The sequence below is a fragment of the Phragmites australis genome, chromosome 7, assembly GCF_958298935.1.
Source record: "Phragmites australis chromosome 7, lpPhrAust1.1, whole genome shotgun sequence".
Lineage (NCBI taxonomy): Eukaryota > Viridiplantae > Streptophyta > Magnoliopsida > Poales > Poaceae > Phragmites > Phragmites australis.
In genome coordinates, this window is record NC_084927.1 from 2,592,637 (window position 1) to 2,611,236 (window position 18,600).

At 41.1% G+C, this 18,600-nt stretch overlaps 2 protein-coding genes across 3 annotated transcripts; both read right to left on the bottom strand.

The window, feature by feature from the left end:
- Positions 1–2,031: 2,031 nt before the first annotated feature.
- Positions 2,032–11,603, bottom strand: LOC133923403 (cysteine-rich receptor-like protein kinase 29). 2 transcript variants are annotated; one of them, XR_009910608.1, is made up of 5 exons: positions 11,380–11,603; positions 11,027–11,285; positions 10,259–10,484; positions 9,734–10,166; positions 2,032–2,228 (listed from the first exon to the last, which is right to left on the bottom strand). XR_009910608.1 is itself a non-coding variant. In XM_062368715.1 (4 exons), exons 1-4 carry the CDS (start codon positions 11,536–11,538, stop codon positions 9,962–9,964), a joined length of 849 nt encoding a protein of 282 aa, XP_062224699.1. In that variant the 5' UTR covers positions 11,539–11,603; the 3' UTR covers positions 9,549–9,961. The 2 variants fall into 2 exon arrangements, 1 of the variants encoding a protein (XP_062224699.1); XM_062368715.1 differs by lacking the exon at positions 2,032–2,228 and having other exon boundaries at positions 9,549–10,166.
- A 246-nt stretch (positions 11,604–11,849) lies between these two features.
- On the bottom strand, positions 11,850–14,513 carry LOC133923402 (enoyl-CoA delta isomerase 2, peroxisomal-like). The gene is made up of 3 exons (XM_062368714.1): positions 13,751–14,513; positions 12,511–12,573; positions 11,850–11,981 (listed from the first exon to the last, which is right to left on the bottom strand). Exons 1-3 carry the CDS (start codon positions 14,509–14,511, stop codon positions 11,891–11,893), a joined length of 915 nt encoding a protein of 304 aa, XP_062224698.1. The 5' UTR covers positions 14,512–14,513; the 3' UTR covers positions 11,850–11,890.
- Positions 14,514–18,600: the final 4,087 nt, after the last annotated feature.

Here is an 18,600-nt window from a genome sequence, read left to right on the forward strand (position 1 = left end):
GCATCTGTAGTTTGAGATATATCATCGTTTCAACTTGACTGATTTTCTCTGTCAAGAATCTGCACAGTAGTAGATCAAACCAGTTTTTTTGCCATCATATTGGAATATTTTTAGGATTTGATCTGAAGAAAGGTTGTAGAGTTTTTCATATCTTTCCAACGGCGTAGAGAACGTTATCATAGGATGAGTAGAACTCCAGTTATGGCTTCTTAAACGTTGCTGCTATTGTTTCATCGTCAGAAAGTCCAGTCATGTTTAGAGCATGTTTTGGCCACTTTAGGTGCTTCAAATACAAAAAGCTATAACTAGAAAGTGGTAGACAATGGAGTTTTATATCTTCTGTGAAATTTGTAGAATTTTTGGATTTGTGTATTAATTACGGGAAAAATGTGAAGGTTTCTATCAGACTTTTTGGGACAGTTTTCAATGCTGTTTTCAATAGCAGATTAGAGGCTCATATTGACCTGATAAAAATATGGTTTTTCCACGAAAGATTTAGCCAGTGTTGTGTAGTTGCCATAAGTATGTTTTTTTTTGCTATGATATCAGTTGCAGAAAAAAAGATATGAAAATGTGAAGCCCTACTGCTTTATCAGTAGAAGGATGTATATGCTGTTTTTGTGGTTCTCTTTTGAGCGACGGGTTGGGGTGTTAGGATCGTGTTTCCTATTGTATGTGCATGCTTGTATGAATGTTTTGCTGATGTGTGGTTCATAATCAGGTGGTTGTGCTCCTTATCGTGTTTGAAGGTTGTCGGTTGTATCGAAAAAAAAGGCAAGTAAACGTAGAGGTTGCTTTGCTTCTAGCTTTAACTTGCTATTCATTCTACCTCCACCTAAATTATATGTTCAGAACCATGATCCATTTAATATGAACTGATTAATTGATGTTTTGATGAGGTGAGGCACGATTACTTGTTTATATATGGTTATGCTGCCTTATGCTCTCATATCCATGAAGATTGTTATTATTGTGGTATACGTGGTTGATGAAGGCTATGAGGTGATGTGGTATTTACAGTTTCATATGCATTCATTTGCATTGCACCTCATATGAACTAATATGTCGCCGTTTGCTGGCCGCGACTTGTACTGGTACGCACCGTACGTTACCCGAGGAGGGGTACGGTGCAGCTTTACACCTTGTTGGGTGTAAAGGCAGTGTACATGCATTTGTATTTTGCAATACTTAATTGAATTATTTCCTATTATTGAAGTGGATGTTGAGAAGCGAATGCCTCTCCAGAAGATATGAGGATGTGGTTTAATCTTTTTAGATGAGGTTTATGATAATCTTGGATGTCTAACTTGGTTTATTTTTATGCTATTGTTACTCTCTTTTAAATCGATGTCTAATGAATTTGTAGTTTAAATAGCTTGTTAAAGCAGTTTGCTTGCTTAGATTTTATATTTCACTCCTCTTAATAACCTTTCCAAGTGCTTGATGCTTGCTTGCTTGGACGGGATGGGAGTAGCAGCACTTCTACATGTTATAATCACACATATTAATGCAGTAGTGGTGTTGTAATAATAATGCAAGTGTTGGAGTTGTTAGCTCTTAGTGTTGCTTAGCGTTGGTAAACTTGTTTTAGTTTGCTTTGTTGGAGGTCAAAAATTTAATGCCTTAATGCATTGGTTTTGCTAGGATACTTATGTGTTAGTGTGCGGTTTTATTTATGCACGCTATATCTATGTTGTTGCTTCCGCTTTATCTTGTTTTAGAGGAGGTGCTGCCGAAATTTTATAATTTTGGCAAGTCAAGTGGAGTAGTTTGTAGTAACATTCTAGGCTTTCACGGTGTCTGGGGTGTTACAGTAGGGCCACAACTACGACCCGCCAATTTTATCATAAGTGACGGATCATATTACGATCCGTTACTTATGTAGTGTTCTCTTCGTCTGTTTTTCACGTAGTGGATTGAACCATGCTGTTGCTGACAACTAATTAAAACAAATAAGATACGTAGTGCATACTTTTCTAAGTATATATGAAAACTCAACAATGCAAATATACTTTCTCAATGAATCGAAAGTATTCACTGCTTCCTTAAGTAGTGAATGCTTACTGTATAGCAGGTCAGTACCCCAATTAATTGTAAATTTTGATGACTTTAAGAAGAACAAGTTTTTAAGAAGAACGACCACTAATTTACTTCACTGTCAACATTTCCTTATTTTCCCATTTTCTCAACGCTTTCTTTATTTTCTTCTACTGATACACGTCAATAACCTGTGAACAAAATCACATTAACAACAAATACAATAACTAGTGAAGGAACTTACAATATTAACATTTAAGGAAATAATAGGCTCAAGTGAATACAAAAATGATATTATATATTATACTATCTACATGGATTATTATGCTAAGAGCTAGAGAATGTTTTTTCATCTTTTGTTCACACTGAACATGTACAACAATTGTTCCAAATTTTGGTGTTGACACTACTTCATCCCATATTTAAAAGTCAACTCTGAATTTTGAATTTAAATTAAATTTACTTAAAATTTAAGGTGAATTTTGAACTTATGATTTAAACTAGATTCTAAAAATAGTATATTTTTTAAAATTAACTCAAAAAATTGGACTTTCAATTCAGAATTTTTAGCTTTAAACTCTAATGTTTGAACGTTTCCTTCAATTTTTGAAGATTCAACTAAAATTTTGAAAATTTATCTTTTCAACTTGTACATTTAAAAATTCAACAATTTTTTGTGACTTTTTAACTTGGAATTTTCATAGAAAAAATATTGCAAAACTGTAACAGCCCAATTCCTGATCCAGAGAAAATAAATCAAACTTATTTTTATAAAGGAAATAAAATCTTCAAGCTAAATAAAGCATAGTATATATTCACATATATATATATATATATATATGTTGTACACATATATTTTTTGTATGTTCATATAAGTATATACATGGTATATGTATGTATGTAGAATTACAAAGGAAGGTACATAGAAATAAAAAGAAAATAAATAGAAAAGGAAAAGGGAATGTGATAAATGCTCTAAGGCCGACCCAATCCGAAGCTCATCTCCCCTTCCCGTTCGGCCTACTGGCTCGAGCGGCCCAGCCAGCCTCCCTCTCCTCTTTATCTCCCTCCCAACGCGCCCTACCTTCCTGGGCCGAGGCGACGATTCCGGCCCAATCCCGCGCGTGCGTCGTCTCCTTCCTCTTGCGATCCCCTCTACCTGTCTCTCTCTCTCATGTTCATCATTCGAGACAAAGAAGGACTCCCAATCAAATCTGACAAGAAGCCAAGGAAAGAAAGGACTGAGAAACCAACTAACGTGATCGCCATGGACTATGTGTCCGATTGCCGTCCTATCCTCAAGGAAAGACGGTTTAAATGCGAAGGTTCGAGTTTGAGTTCGACCCGTCTCTGGAAACCCTTACTCCGAATTGAATTGGACTCTTCAAGCAGTCCTGGGTACAAATTTGAGGTCGAGGACCTCTCCCAGGCATCCTGATCATTTTCCCCACCTCCTGCTCTCGAGTTTGGCTGTAGAACCTCGGCTACACCGAGCTCCAAAAGTTGCCATCACACCTTGCCACAGCCAGCCCTCTACGCAGCCTGTCATCGCCCACACGTAGAACAAACGGACTCGCCAGGACCTGAGGATCATCTTCCGCCGCCCGTCGTCCATGGATTAGGACCGTAGCTCGGTTTTTTACGAGCTCCGGCCGCGCGCTACCGTGGGAGAGAGGTGCACCGCCGTCCTTTGCATCGGAGCTGAGAGGGGTAAGTCCTCGTTGTTCGATTTGTTCTAGATGGCCGAGATTGGATATCGATAGATACCACTTCGCGATTTTAGGTCTGAGCCATCCGATCGGATATAGATGCCAAGGCAGCAGTCAGTCAGTGTTTCTTGTTCTTTTTAATTGTTTTTAGGCTATGATGACGTCATGTATACTGATAATAACACAACATATAGGTTTTAATAATTGATTTATTTCTGTTAATACTTTAAATAATGTTTTTCTTTAGTAAAATAATTATGGGAAATAGATATAAATTCAAAATAGTTTTAATAATGTTTAGTGATGTTTTAAAATTTTTATTTAATCATATTTAATGTTTTATATAGTTTATAATTCAAATAAATTCAAAGAAATTCTAAAATATCATAGAAAATCATAGATTGTTTTGAAAAATTGTACAAGAAATCATAATAATATAATCCATATATAGTTATTCTTTTTGTCTGGTTTTGATTTTTTGAAAACCGTAACTTGTTAATGATATATATGATTTGACTTGTTCTTTCGCCAGAATGTTCAGAAAAAGTGATCTTGTGTGTGATGATGATTGTTGTTTTCTATTTGGTTTTTTTTATCTTGGTATTTATGTGTTTCCTTTTTGATTTCGTTCGCGAGTAGAAGCCAATATTCTGAAGGAGCTAGAAGGACTTTAAGACCAAGACTTCGAAAATTTAATTGAGTATAATGAAGGTAAGTTGTGTTTTAAAACATATTGATCCTAATTTTTAAAATATTTTGTTTTACAAACATTCATGCTAGTAATGTTTTTGGGAATCCCAAGAGTTAGGCTATACTCTAGTTTTTTTATCATCCTTGTCGCAATGGTTATGATTTTGGTTGGGGAAGGGTAGGTTATGCTTAACCTTGCTTTGGGATGGTGATCATGATAATAGTTTTTTGTAACTATGATAAAAGTTGATATAACTTTTGCAGCAATATGAAATTAGAATTTAAGCAAGTGGTTGGATGAGACTGATATATGTTGTACAGTTGGGTTTGTTGTGGTCTTGCTCAAATCTAAGAACTGGTTCGTGGAGTGATTTTTCTGAGTTAACAATACAATTACAAGTCTGGTATGGGATGAGCCTAGCAGATTAATTTGCTATACTCTCAGTGTTCTGTAGACCATTGGTTGTATGGAATGAAAGGATGTACTTTTAGGGTTACGAGAAAAAAATACCAGTGCTTACATTGGTACCTTTCGTGACCCAAAAAATGGCTCAGAAGACCATCGACCATCTGAAAGTCAGTGCTGTATAGAAGTTTTATCAATCCGAGTTACCAAACTCACGATAAAAATCTTTAAAGTTGTAGTTTTGAACTTTTTGGCCTTGTATATGACTTTTTAAATCATTCCTACTTGTGTTACACCAAATCTAGCAATTTACTTTGTGGTCAAGTGCGTGGTTTTTCCTTTGATAGTTTTTAGACAATTATTTGGATATCTATAAGGCTTGAAATAAAAAATTTTATCAACACAAAATTGTAGATCTTGTTGAGGGATACAATTTTCATATAAAATTTGTCTCCATCTGGCTCCATATAAAAAAGTTATGAATTTTTGAAGATGGGCAGTATTTTATTATCACTGCCGGTTTTCTTAAGAACCGATAGTGAATGAGGGGGTACGGATTACCTTTTTTAGTAGTGTGAGTGTTTGATTGGCACGGATACAATGGATAATCATGACTTGTGGGTAAAGTGTAAAACTGGTTAATCAGTTATACTCACGGTTACTAGTGGCAAGAAAAACCTCATATGATTAGAACTTAATGGTTTTCTTGGTTTATTCAATCATAGCGGTGAGAATTATGATTGAGGTATTGTTTAACCTTGGTGGTCGGAACCATGGTTGATGTGTTGGAAGGTTGGTGAAGTTAAGATAATTGGAATCTTGAGGTGGGTGCTTACTTATTTTTGTTCATTTAATTATTACTTGCTTTTAAATTGTTTTAGACTAAATGCTATTTTATGAAATAAGTTATGTTATCATATTGTTGTCAAGCTTTTATATGCATATTATTTTCTCATAAATTATAAAGTACGATATGTTCTTACTCTTGCTATCACCAAATGTTCAGTTGGAGAATTCACTAAAGATGAATCGTTCTAAGTTACCTTTTATGTCAGTTTGACTATAGAGTCATCATGAAGAATTAGAGTCCATGTAGTTTCATTGTAGTTTTATTTGTATCTTGAGCCTTAAAGATTACTTTTGTAAGATGTTTGATGATGAATAAATAAGGAAGTATAATGATATTATTTTATAAAATCACTATATATTAGAATTGATTCTTTAGCTTCTCATATAGATGAGATTGGTTATTTTCTAAACCCGTCAAGACACTAGCCACATGATCTTATTTGCGGCATGAGTATGTGCGTGCCCGCAACAGCATGTGCGGCTCGAGCAAGTCATCAAGCCAGCAAGCTATGTGCGAGTAGATGCTGGTTGGGCTCCCAACTGACGCAAGTGTACTAGATGCCCCTGCCTATTAATCCGTAGTGAAGGAGCAGCGAATTATGAGATATTTTCTTAATTAACTCATTCTTAGGGTATGTTGACGAGAGCTTTAATTTATGGATCCTTGTAGAATATAGAGTTTATGGACTAAACAAATATAGTTTAAACCTCTATTTTTAGTCTAAATAGGAATAAGACAACTTATCCAAACATATATTTCCAGCTCTAGCTTAGAAAATTATTAGAGATAGAGAAATCTAGTTCCAACAATTATTGGAGTGGGAGCTTGTTAGATGCAGGAGCTACTGTTCATATATGGTACTGTAGCACATGTTGCTGTAGCATCGCGCCTAATCTATGTTTTATTAATATTTGTGAAGATTATATAGGATAGAGATATAAGATTAGATCAAATACATTAGGAGTCATTTAAAAGGTAAGAATAGATTTGCTATTAATTAGAGATAAAATCGGCTACGAGATAGAGTTGGATTCTATCAGAGATTTTCCATTAAGTCATGTAATCGAACCAATAAAGCAAGATAAATCAGTCTAATGCTCTAAATCTTTCTAATCGATAGTACCTTCCCTCTTCGAACAGTCGATGCTGCCTAACTATCCTCTGTTTTTATCTTAACAACTCTTCCAAACATAATCTTATAGGTCTATCTTGACATCATTTTATTGTACTACGATAATGACACCATGACTGGATATTGGCTCTAAGAATAGAATAATAAACTGTAGTACCAAGCTTCCGCTTACCTTGTTACACTTTCGGTTTTTATAATGAGTGCACCGTCATTCTTGTATTGAGGCCCTATTTGAATACAATTAGGGCTGTGCAAAAATACAGTCCAATCGATTCACCGCACGGAACCGAAGTCGATTCACCGATTTTTGCTGTTTTTTCGGTGTTTGGTGTTCGGCGCGGTTGCTATTTCCATATTGTTCGGTTTGCAGTGACCAGTGCTTTTTCCATGTTGCGAAAGCCAAACCACCAAGGCAATCGATGCATTCTGCACCCACCTAAAAGACCACTGCAACGCCGGCCCAGCAAGTGACCCATGGCACAACCCATCCCATAGCCCATCAACTCCATAAGCTACAAACTTCCTCACCCCTCAGGCCCTCACGCCCTCACCTAACAGGCTAACCCCAGCAAGTGGCCAATCGCACACCAGCGCTCACGTCGGCGGCGGCGATGTTGGGGAATGAGTAGGCTGCGCTAGCCTAAAACAAAAATTCTCTACTGTATTCACTCAGGAAACCTTGCGAGATCACAGATCGTTACCATTTGATACATAGTGCAGCAAAAGAAGAGTTGGAGTAGACGATTTAACGTCGTGCGTGTCCTCGACCAGCTTTGAGCAGCATCGCGTGTTCCTCGACCACCTCTGAGCAGCGAAGCGTGTTCCTCGACCAGCTCTTCGATCATATCCGCAACCAGCCCCACGCAGGTGGTCACGGTCCTCGACAAGCTCTGAGTAGGTAGTCATGCTCCTCCATCAGCTCTGAGCAGCGTTGCCACGATTTGCGACCACAAAGGGAAAACCTCAACCATGTCCTTAACCACAAAGAGGAAGTAGTTGATCTCGTCGACCACCTTATCGATCAGGTACTCGCACTCCTCGAGCACCCCCAAGCGGGTGCATCGCGCTTCTTGACGATAGAGCACGGACAATGCCGTGATCAGAGAGCACGATGAGCACCGTGATCTTCATGCCGAAGAGATCAACGCTGCAGTTGCAGCAACGCCTCTACAATATCCACACGTACAGGGATGGAACACCGTACGCCAGTGTGCTAGCACTGCAAGCCTGACTAGGGTTTCGCAGGGAGTTTGGGAAGAGGTGGTGGCCAGGGTTTTGATGGTGAAATCAACTCATGCACCTATGTCTCCTGCCTCTTCTTATATAGAGTACATTAATAGGCATTTAATCACATTAAAGCCTATCATAACTCTAAACTCTAATGGACATTCAATCATATTAAATCCCATTCGCAGATTCATTCTGCATACGCGATCGCCTCTAAGGCATATCAACAACAGGAAATGCATGTCGCGGGTGTGGGCATGACATGGTGTTGGCGACTTTGGCCAGTACAATGGCGGCGGCAACCGAGTGGCCCATGACCCTCTCTCAGTTCTCTTTCTTTCTTTTCTGTTTTCTCTCAATTTTCACCATTTGTTTGCTACATTTCTTTCCTTGATTTGAATCACCGGCTGCTTGTATGCATTGATGCTAATAAGCTATTTCATTTTGCGTGAGTTGTAGGTGGGGGACAATGATGAAAGCCTTGCAAACTGATCCAAGATTGTTTTGTTGCTTGATAAATCGTCTATGAATGAAGGTCTAAAATGAATTACGGTGGAAAATCGAAAACCGCACCGAATAAACCGAAACCGATCTAAAATGAATTACGGTGGAAAACTGAAAACTGCACCGAATAAACCGAAACCGAAATGTGCAGTTTCTATGTTTTTTTTCAACAGCTTCGGTTTGTAGTTTTTGGAAACCGAAATATTCACTCACCGCAGAAACCGAACCGAAGAACCTGATGAAACTTGAATGCCCAGGCCTAAATGGACATCTTACCCGAATTGCTCTTAATGGGCTTTAGTTTCACACTTGCCAGTATCATGCTTATGTATCATTAGAACTCATTTTGGAAGAGTAGTAGGTTAATTAAATGGTAACAAGAAAAGATGATTGTTTTGGGGGCAATTTCACAAAAATACACTACGATTGTGAAAACTATCATAAAACCATACTCCTAGGAATCAGTTTAATAAAACTACACTTCTATTCTCATTTTGTATCATAAAACTACAATTGTGAATCAATTTTGAAAAAAAAACTATTTTATTGCCATTCCATATTGAAAACTATACTTTTATTATCATTCCATATCGCAAAACTACATAAGTACCATTTGACAAAAGGATAGTTTTCTGTTCTGAAACCACTATAAGCGCAGTTTTGTGATAGGGAGAGATATTAAAAGTGTAGTTTCTGATATGCAATACTGTAACAGTGTAGTTTTACAAAATTTGATTCTTAATAGTGTAGTTTTGTGATACATAATGACCATTGTAAAGTACTTTCTGGTACGCAATACTGTAACAGTGTAGCTGAATCAATTAGTGATACATAATGACCATTGTAAATTTGCTTCTTAAAACTGTAGTCATGCGATGTTTTTTTTTTCTAATTTTAGGGTAGTTTTATAAAATTTCCGCCTGTGTTTTTCTTCATCGAATAAAAGCAAGCCTCATCATATTAAGATTTTTGTTCATTTCGGTTTCTCAAGAATCGTTGACTTGCTTCCGTAAATGAGAAAGTTAAAGAAACATAACACAATTCACAAAGCACCTGTATTACGATACTAAGATTACAAATAAATGAATTATAAAAATATAATTAGGTATATTTCTTCGCATACTCTTATGAAATAAAGTCTGGAGAGAGTGCATGTATGGTGCCTTGAAAGATCATACCTGGTCCAGCATTGAAACTTTGACATTTTCAACACCTCAACTTCTTTATGCAGTATCAAGAGCTTCAATTATGTCCGATGCATTAGGCCTTTTCTTTCTGATAGGGTCCACACATTTTAGGGCTATGTCGATGCATTTTTCCACTTGTTGGGTATAAATTTCCAGTGATGATTCTGCTTGAAATATGGTCGTCCAACTTCCACACACCTACACATTTGCATAAGTGAGCTAGAAATAATGATATGCAAAAGCTAGAATTACTGATCTTACTTTGCCCGCAAACTGTTGGATAGATCCTGTTTCGGTTCTCTGGAAACCATAGGGATAGTTCTTTGCTCCAGTGAGTATCTCTATAATTATAACACCCAAACTGAATATATCTGCCTCGTGGGATATTACGCCTTCCATTAGGTATTCTGGTGCCATATATCCACTGCAACAGAATTTGAAAGTATGAGACACTGCAGGCATAATTAGTTGATGAAGATAGTAAAAACAATGAGTTGTTGCATGAGGCTAGTTTACAGTGATCCCGGCTTAGTTTTAGTCATAGTTTGGGATTTTTGTTCACCCAAGAGCTTTGACAAACCAAAATCCGCAATTTTCGGCACCATATCAGCATCCATCAATATATTTTCAGGTTTCAGGTCCCGATGAACAATCTTGTGTTCCGTATGAAGGAAATGTAAACCTCTACAAATTCCCTTAATAATCTTGTATCTCGAGTTCCAGTCGAGGCCCGAAGATTCATCTGTCGAAATGTATCAATAAATGGAAATGATTTTAGTGATTACACTTGTGGTACCATAACAAGAGAACTTTTTGCATGGGTGGGTGGAATAATGATATCCAGTTTATACTACTCCGTCTGATTATAAATGTAGGTCATTTTAGCCTCCTCAACTATTATTTAAATATAAGTTATTCTCACACTTCTATGCATTTTTTTCTCTTTTGTTTTCTTTTTGCTCTTATTTAATAAATACTATCACTCTCACAAATGAATGAGTTATCTTTTTCAATACAGAATAAATAAAGGGTAACAAGGTCATTTGATCTACTTTCTTAATGCTTGTATATAAGTCTAAAACGACATACATTTGCAATCGGAGGGAGTATGTTTCAGTGCTCTGATGGAGTTATGGTATAGATGGATTTGAAACAGTTCTCTGATGGTATAGGTCCATCGATAATGTGGTATAGTTTCTACTATATTTCAGTGCTCCAACCAAGTAAACATAAGAAAACAGAATTAAAAACAGATGAAATATGTGCTATTTTTCAGAATCTTACCGGAAATATACTTATCAAGGCTTCCCTTGCATAGGTACTCGAAGCAGAGCAACCGAGTAGGTACGTCAGCCAAAATATTCTTTCCGCCCATGGACCATAATTCCTTCTTTGTTTCAGCACAGAAACCTACAAGTTGTACTACATTTTGGTGCTTGATCCCCACAAGATTAATGACCTCCTCTATAAACTCAGCATCATCCAAGTGTACATTTCCAATAAGCTTCTTCACAGCAATAACACGACCACTCCCGAGAACACCCTTTTATAGCATGTAGATGAGACTTTCATTAATTAGTTCTGTTTATGCTAATATTTGAAAATTGGAGAGAAAATTAATTTGTCATATATAATACCTTGTAAACCACTCCATACCCACCCTTGCCAATTTCTCGTTCAGTGGAAAAATTGCATGTTATGGCTTTCAAAAATTCTAGTGGCAGAGATTTTACTTCTGCACTTTGATCCTGCAACTGCTCGTCATATATATCGTATTGACTTACTGCACTCTCCATCCCTAATCAAACAGAAGGTATCTTAGAAAAAAAAAACTAAGATTGTTGAACTACCGGTGTATTAAATAGTGCCATAGGAGGGTACATTTTGGACGGAAGCAAAACTAAGATTTAATTTTTTTGTTGCAGGGGATTGTTGGAATTTTCGTACAAGGAGAGACGGTTTAGGCACTCGTAAAAAATAGTGAGAAAACAGGTTTATTCTTCCTTGTGTCGAGAGAACGAAAAAAATAAAATCAGAATTTGGTGAGAGCTAGGTCCATCTGTCATTGAGCTGAGATGTAGGGAAGGAAAGATTGGACTGGGTTAACACGGTGGTTTATTTTGTCTAGATTAGGTTTAATTGTTGTTGTTAGATCGAATTTATTCTCAAGCATCGGTAAGTAAGAGGCATGGGGATGATATTGACGGAAGATAGGGTATATATTGCATTACCGCTCCCCCTGCATAGGAAAGAAATTGTATGTACGAAATGAATCACTGGAATTTGCAAGCAAAAAAACTGATATTACAAAAATCAACAAATAATATTTGCCTGACTGTAATAGAAAGGTAATTTCTGATCTGAAGGACACAAACCCCTCCGTTTTCACGTTTTCTGGTGAAAATTTATCTAAAGAAAGTGAGGTGGGCATAGGATTGGAAGATGTAGTGTTCAAGCCATGCTTACCTAAACAAGTTTATACATATTTAGTTAGGCAGTCCTTTTGCTAGAAACATACATGCTTATCTAAGCAAAATTGTACATATGAACTAAGCTTGGCTTAGTTCGTTGAGGCAGTGGATGTACGTTTAGGTCATCTAAGTTTGAGTCCTCTTAACACGAATTTGAGTGTCTATTTTTTTAAAATTGTTATGTACATCCTATACATCTTAACGTCTTGTTGGTGTAGAGGTTGAAACTTGTACCTCCATTATAAAAAAAAAAACAAACCTGTACATAAACAAAACCAGTATTGTGTAATATGTTACCTTTGAAGCGCCGGCTTGTTTTGCTTGTCAAATATTTTTCCTGGATCCTGCTTTGCTTTCTCACTGTTTGTTACAAATTAAAGGAATGCATATTACTTGTACTGATGTTGAATCTGCTTGCATGGGAAATATAAACATCATGACGCATGGGAAACACCAACTTTCAGGATCTGCTAAACATTTTTATTCATCATGTTGTAAACAATAGTAGGAATATTCGCTACTCAACATTCTAATGGACACAACGAGTGCTATCAGATCCTAGTTAGGCACGATCTGGGATCTCGCCTTCTAGAATCCCTTCTCCATGTAATCCACTGGATCACCACCTTTCAGCTGGAGATTTTGAAAAGCAGTTTATGAAAGTTGAATTGTGAAAAGCTGGATTATAAAAAGTTGGATTGTGAAAAGCTTTTAATTGTAGATTTAAAAAATTTTGATGAATAATTTAGTAAAATAGACTTTCACAATTTATCAAAAGCTGAGAAAAATCAGCTTCTCAGATTCTCACAATCCAACCAGCAAATTTTAAAAAGCTATAACCAAAAGCTATCTGTTTGTTTCAGCTTCGGATTATAAAAGCTGAAAGCCACAATCCAAAGCTGAAACAAACAGGCCTAAGTCCCATACAGTTGAGATTCTGAAAAGCAGCTTATGAAAGTTGGATTGTGAAAAGCTGGATTATAAAAAGTTGGATTGTGAAAAGCTTTTAGATTGTAGATTCTAAAAAATTTTGATGAACAGTTTACTAAAATGGACTTTCACAATCTATCAAAAGCTGAGAAAAACTAGCTTCTCAGATTCTCACAATCCAACCAGCAGATTTTAAAAAGCTATAACCAAAAGTTGTCTGTTTCTTTCAGCTTCAGATTGTAAAAGCTGAAAACCACAATCCAAAGCTGAAACAAAAAGGCCTAAGTCCCGTACAGTTCTTAACTAAGAAACGAGCTGTTTCAAAGAAAATAAATAAAAAATTGTCTGCATGATCTAAGAATATGGTGCTCCTGAATCCATGATCTAAGAATCACTTGTCCTTTACGATTTTATTTCCCTGTCGAAATATGCTCTTATGATTTTATTTCCCTCTTCTTCTTTTATATATATATAAATATAAATAATGAAGAAGAGGCAGGGAACGATTCTGTAGGTCAGTAAGAAGAAGAGGCAGTAAGAAGGCTCAAAATTAAATCGTTGCCCTTAGTTAACTGAAAGAATATAAAGATTACGGAGCAGTACTTACCTCTGTAGTTCTTGAGGAGATGGCCGCGGCCGAGGCGGCAGAGTCGCCACGCCGACGGCCGCGCAGCTCTCCGGCCACATTATCTGCCTCGCTTTGGCAAAATCCGTGCCTTTCCCGACCTCGACCCCTTCAAGTACTTCCCAAGCGCTGTTCACCAACGCGGCTCTGTCGCTGTTAGCGCAGTGCGCTGAATACCAAGTGGAGGCGAGCTCCTTGCCGGTGCACCGTTGCGACTTGAGCATGAGCAGCTTCCGCAGCCGCGCGTGCGCCACCTTGTCGCGCAGCAGCGCCGACGCGTACTCGGGCAGCGGGCGCCCGCGCTGCGCCTCGGGCAGCATCACCACCGCGTAGTCCCACACGACACAGTGGTCGTGCGCCAGCGCCAGCGCGAGGCCCAGCGACGTCGCGTTGCCGGCCACGGCCGCCGCGGTGGGCACCGGCATCTCCAGCAGCAGCCGGATAACCTCAGCCATGCCTTGCGCGAGGTGCGCCGCCTGCTCCTCCGGATTATTGTCGTAGTCGATGCCATCGCAGAAGGAGCCGATCTTAGAGGTAGTCACTAGACCTCTCAGCTCAGGGTTCTTCCGGACGGTGCTGAGCTTGTCGACAAGCTCCGTTATGGCTTCGTCGTTCAGGTACTGGTGGCCGTCGGTAGTGGCCATTGTGAGGACGAAGATGCCACCGTCTTGGGCGACAAGGCTGCAAAAACCCATTGCTGTATTTTGTCGACCAACTACCTCTTTGGATCTACAAAGTATCATATGAAGGATGCTAAACTACTATTCCAGTTTATGAGCGTTGTAAAAAGTATATAAAACAGTTATATTTGACCTATGACGAGGACGACTTAGGACGATTTTATATATCTTCTGAAATTGATTGAACAGTAAAAATTGAGCTACTGACAGATTGAGTGTGAATTCTTACTGTTAGGTATAGAAAATTTGTCAGTGCTATAATAAATGTATAATTCCAGTAATAATTCTATCACTCCACGTTAGTCCCTGCACCTTCTGATCATAATAATCATGTGCAATAGTGTATCATTGAATTAACTATTTGAAATTTGATCAAATAAAATCACGGATCACATGGCAGGTTTGCTGTATACTGTTGACTTTCCAAGCATAGCATCGCGTGCACTAGTGCGTCGGTTGAATTAATTAACAAAAAACTTTAATCAAATCACAAATCACTTGAAAACTTGTGTACAGTGTCAGTAAAATAAGTGCACCAATTAAGCAACCAGCTATGCAGATTTTCGATTGGGGGAATTGATATAGTCGGACCTCTACTGTTGGAGCAAGAGATCGTCTTGTCCTAACAAGTACGGTGAAAATTTCTTCTAAAGAGAAAACTCAAGCTTGAAGACGAAGTTTGAGAGGAAGGAATACCACTAGAATATATTGATGGTAAAAATATGGACCGGGCTAGGAGGAGTATCATAGAAAAACTTTATGATTATACTCCTCCGTGCTGTCTTGAGCAAGCTCTTTTTCTCTTACCCTCCTTTTTCAGGTGACCATGACCCCCTATTTATAAGACAGTACATAACTTAGTGTATAAGTTATCACGATGTACAAATATCTAGGATCTGGCCGAATTACTGGGACTTATCCTGGATAACTCTTTTACCCTATATAGAAGATAAATATCTACCGTACTAACTATTCTAATGCTTGCCCCCCTGAGGGGTGAGCCGGTTGCCAATTACGGCTCAGCGCCGCTCTGCCGGGGTGTCAGGACGACTTGCATACTGTTGGGGTGTCAGGATAAACACAACTTGCACGAGCATTTATCACCCGTCACCTCGCATCAGGTCGGTGGTAGAGAGGGGGTGTCCTTTCTTCCCCGATATTATCTCCGGAGCCCGATCACGCCTTTAGACTTCGGAAGGCCGCATGGGCACTGGAGGGGCGGCCCGAAGGGGTCCACAGCCCCTAGGGATAAGACCTCCTGTTGAGTTCGGAGGCCAAAGGCTCTGGGGGTATTTGCTGTAGCTTCGAGTCTTCGGAAGACCACGTACCAGCTGGAGAGGTGGCCCGAAGGGATTCGTAGCCTCCGGGTATGGGGCCTCCTGCCGAGTCCGGAGGCTGAAGGCTCTGAAGGGACCTTTGGTAGCGACCGACAACCATTATCCTCAGGCTGGTCTAGATTCCCCCAACAGTACCCCCTCATTCTCTGGCCTCGACATTTGGAGGGGTGAGAGAATGTAGAGGAAAACCAACTCCAGTCTGAGTTTGTAACAAGAATGCCCGAAGGCCAGTCCCTATCCCCGAGGAGTTTTTCGGCGGGAACTGCGGATGTTGATGGTGAAGCTCAATGCTGACGGTGCATTGGTGATGGCAGCACATCCTGAGGTTATGTTGAGGTCGGAGGTGCAGCCGGCGTCGAAGTCGGAGTTGAAGATCGAAGACGTATTAGCAGAGGAGGTACATTCTGGAGCCTATTGGAGTTGGAGTATGGGGTATCGGGACTCGAGGCCAGAGGGGCGTCGGTGGAGGTGATGCGCTCCAGGGTCCGTGCCAAGGCCGATTTAGATTCTTTGGACTTTTTTGGTGATGGGTCTTCTCGCCATTTGAGTTTGTCAGAGTGGGGGATTACGTGTGGGATCGGGGAATCCCCACATTTGCCAGTTTAAGGATAGTAGGATGGGATGTGTCACTGGCGCATTCCTGATTGGATAATGCGTGGGTTCGTCTAGGGTCTTGCGCCCACACCCCTGGCAGGCGCCGAAAGGAGTCTAGGTCATTATTGCAACGAGACTTTCGTGCAAGAAAATGAGGTGTTGCCGTGGGATGTTGCCATGTGTCGGTGAAACGACCGAGATATGGCCACAGGCCCCCAAAGATTAATGAGGGATGTCATGGAGCAACGGCTGAGTTGGTTCTACTTCTCTTCCTAGGCGTACGTGGCCGCTCGGCCTCGGTATAAAGCGGGGGTCATCCGGTTGGATCTATCACCACCCCACGAGTGAGCACTTAACTTGACTTTGAATATGGCATCGTCTTCCTCCCATCCTCTTCGGAAACATTGATGATGTCAACTACTTCTACTTGGGCTAGGCTGTTTCGGCCACCGGTGGTAGTGCTGGTGGCCATCCGGCTTCCGTCCCTGCGATGCGGACAACTGCTTGTTGCCCCTGCCCAACCCCCAGTTCGGGAGACCATACTTGTCAAGATCATCGATATTTCCAACGAGGTGTAGAGATCAATTGGGATCTCCTGCGGAGGGAGAGTGACGAGGAGCAGAATTCGGCGATGAGGGCTGGGAAGAAGCAGGAGGAGTATCCAACGGTGGCTCCTTCAATTTCTTCCTCATCTTCTGATAGCTCGGGGGTCGGCTACTGCATTAGCTTCCGTGGCGGTAGGCCGCGGATGAGGTGTATATGCTGCTCCATGCGCAGCCCCTGCCGGGATCCATAGGAGGCGAAGGTGGCCTTCGGGGGTGCTTCGTGGACATCCCTGTTCTACCGTTCGACAATGGTCCTGCCGCGGGTCATAGTTATCTTTTGCCACCTTGTACTCTTTGTCCCCCTGGTATGCTCTCTCGGGGTTTGCTTCCTCTACAGCGGCCTTTGTACCGTTTGCTTCTTTGTACGCATCCTCCGGATGCATGATTTGTTCGATAATATAATTTAGACCTTCAGGGTCGATTGTATCTCTTTTTGGGCTGAAGTGTAAAGGGATCCTTTGAGCAAGGGACCGCATGTCTATGTGCCTTCATGTCTTCGAGCCACGCTTCTTCATCCCCTTCGTAGGCGATGACTAGTTTTTTGGATGACCGACGTGCCGAGCCTTCGCATAGATCATCACCGATTCCATTCCTTCTGAGGGAGAGGTGGCCTCGGGAATCTGGCGGTGGTAGATACGCAGGGTAACTAAGGAGGGTCAGGTGAAGCGGTGGCAACCTCGTCATTTCTGGTAGGGCCTTCTTCCAAATTTATTCCAGATTTCTGACCCAGCAAAGCCCATCTGAAACCTTGGGAGACAAGGTCCGGAGGTGGTCTTCGACCCTTCGGGTCCTTAGCCGCTGTCTGGCTCTGGAGGTAATCTGCCCGGAGCTAGGCGATGGTGTGTCGGAGGTGAAGCCGAAGGCCAGACGGGAGAGGTGGTCGTCGATCCCCTCGGCCCTTAGCTGCTGCCCGGTTCCGGAGGTAATCTACCCGGAGCCTGGCGATGGCGTGTCGGAGGTGAAGCCGAAGGCCAGACGGGAGAGGTGGTCCTCGACCCCCTCGGCCCTTAGCTGCTGCCTGGCTTCAGAGGTAATCTGCCCGGAGCCTAGTGACGGCGTGTAGGAGGCAAAGCCGAAGGCCAGATGGGAGAGGTGGTCCTCGACCCCCTCAGCCCTTAGCCGCTACCCGGCTTCGGAGGTAATCTGCTCGGAGCCTGTCGACAGCGTGTAGGAGGTGAAGCTGAAGGCCAGATGGGAGAGGTGGTCCTCAACACCCTCGGCCCTTAGCCGCTGCCCAGCTCCAGAGGTAATCCGCCCGGAGCCTAGCGACGGCGTGTCGGAGGTGAAGCCGAAGGCCAGACGGAAGAGGTGGTCCTTGACCTCATCGGCCCTTAGCCACTGCCCGACTTCGGAGGTAATCCGCCCAGAGCCTGGCGATGGTGTGTAGGAGGCGAAGCCAAAGGCCAGACAGGAGAGGTGGTCCTCAACTCCCTCAGCCCTTAGCTGCTGCCCGACTGCGGAGGTAATCTACCTGGAGCCTGACGACGGTGTGTCGGAGACAAAGCCGAAGGCTAGACGAGAGAGGTGGTCCTCGACCCCCTTGGCTCTTAACCGCTGCTCGGCTCCGGAGGTAATCCGCCCGGAGCCTGACGACAGCATGTCGGAGGCAAAGTTGA

Coding starts and splice junctions, on each gene's coding strand:
- LOC133923403 (XM_062368715.1), bottom strand. CDS start 11,538: ATGGAGAGTGCAGTAAGTCAATACGATATATATGACGAGCAGTTGCAG. Junction 10,485..11,026: donor CCTTGATAAGTATATTTCCG/GTAAGATTCTGA, acceptor ACATTTCGACAG/ATGAATCTTCGGGCCTCGAC. Junction 10,167..10,258: donor AAAACTAAGCCGGGATCACT/GTAAACTAGCCT, acceptor ATTCTGTTGCAG/TGGATATATGGCACCAGAAT.
- LOC133923402 (XM_062368714.1), bottom strand. CDS start 14,511: ATGATACTTTGTAGATCCAAAGAGGTAGTTGGTCGACAAAATACAGCA. Junction 12,574..13,750: donor TCTCCTCAAGAACTACAGAG/GTAAGTACTGCT, acceptor TGTAACAAACAG/TGAGAAAGCAAAGCAGGATC. Junction 11,982..12,510: donor AACAAGCCGGCGCTTCAAAG/GTAACATATTAC, acceptor TTTCCTATGCAG/GGGGAGCGGTAATGCAATAT.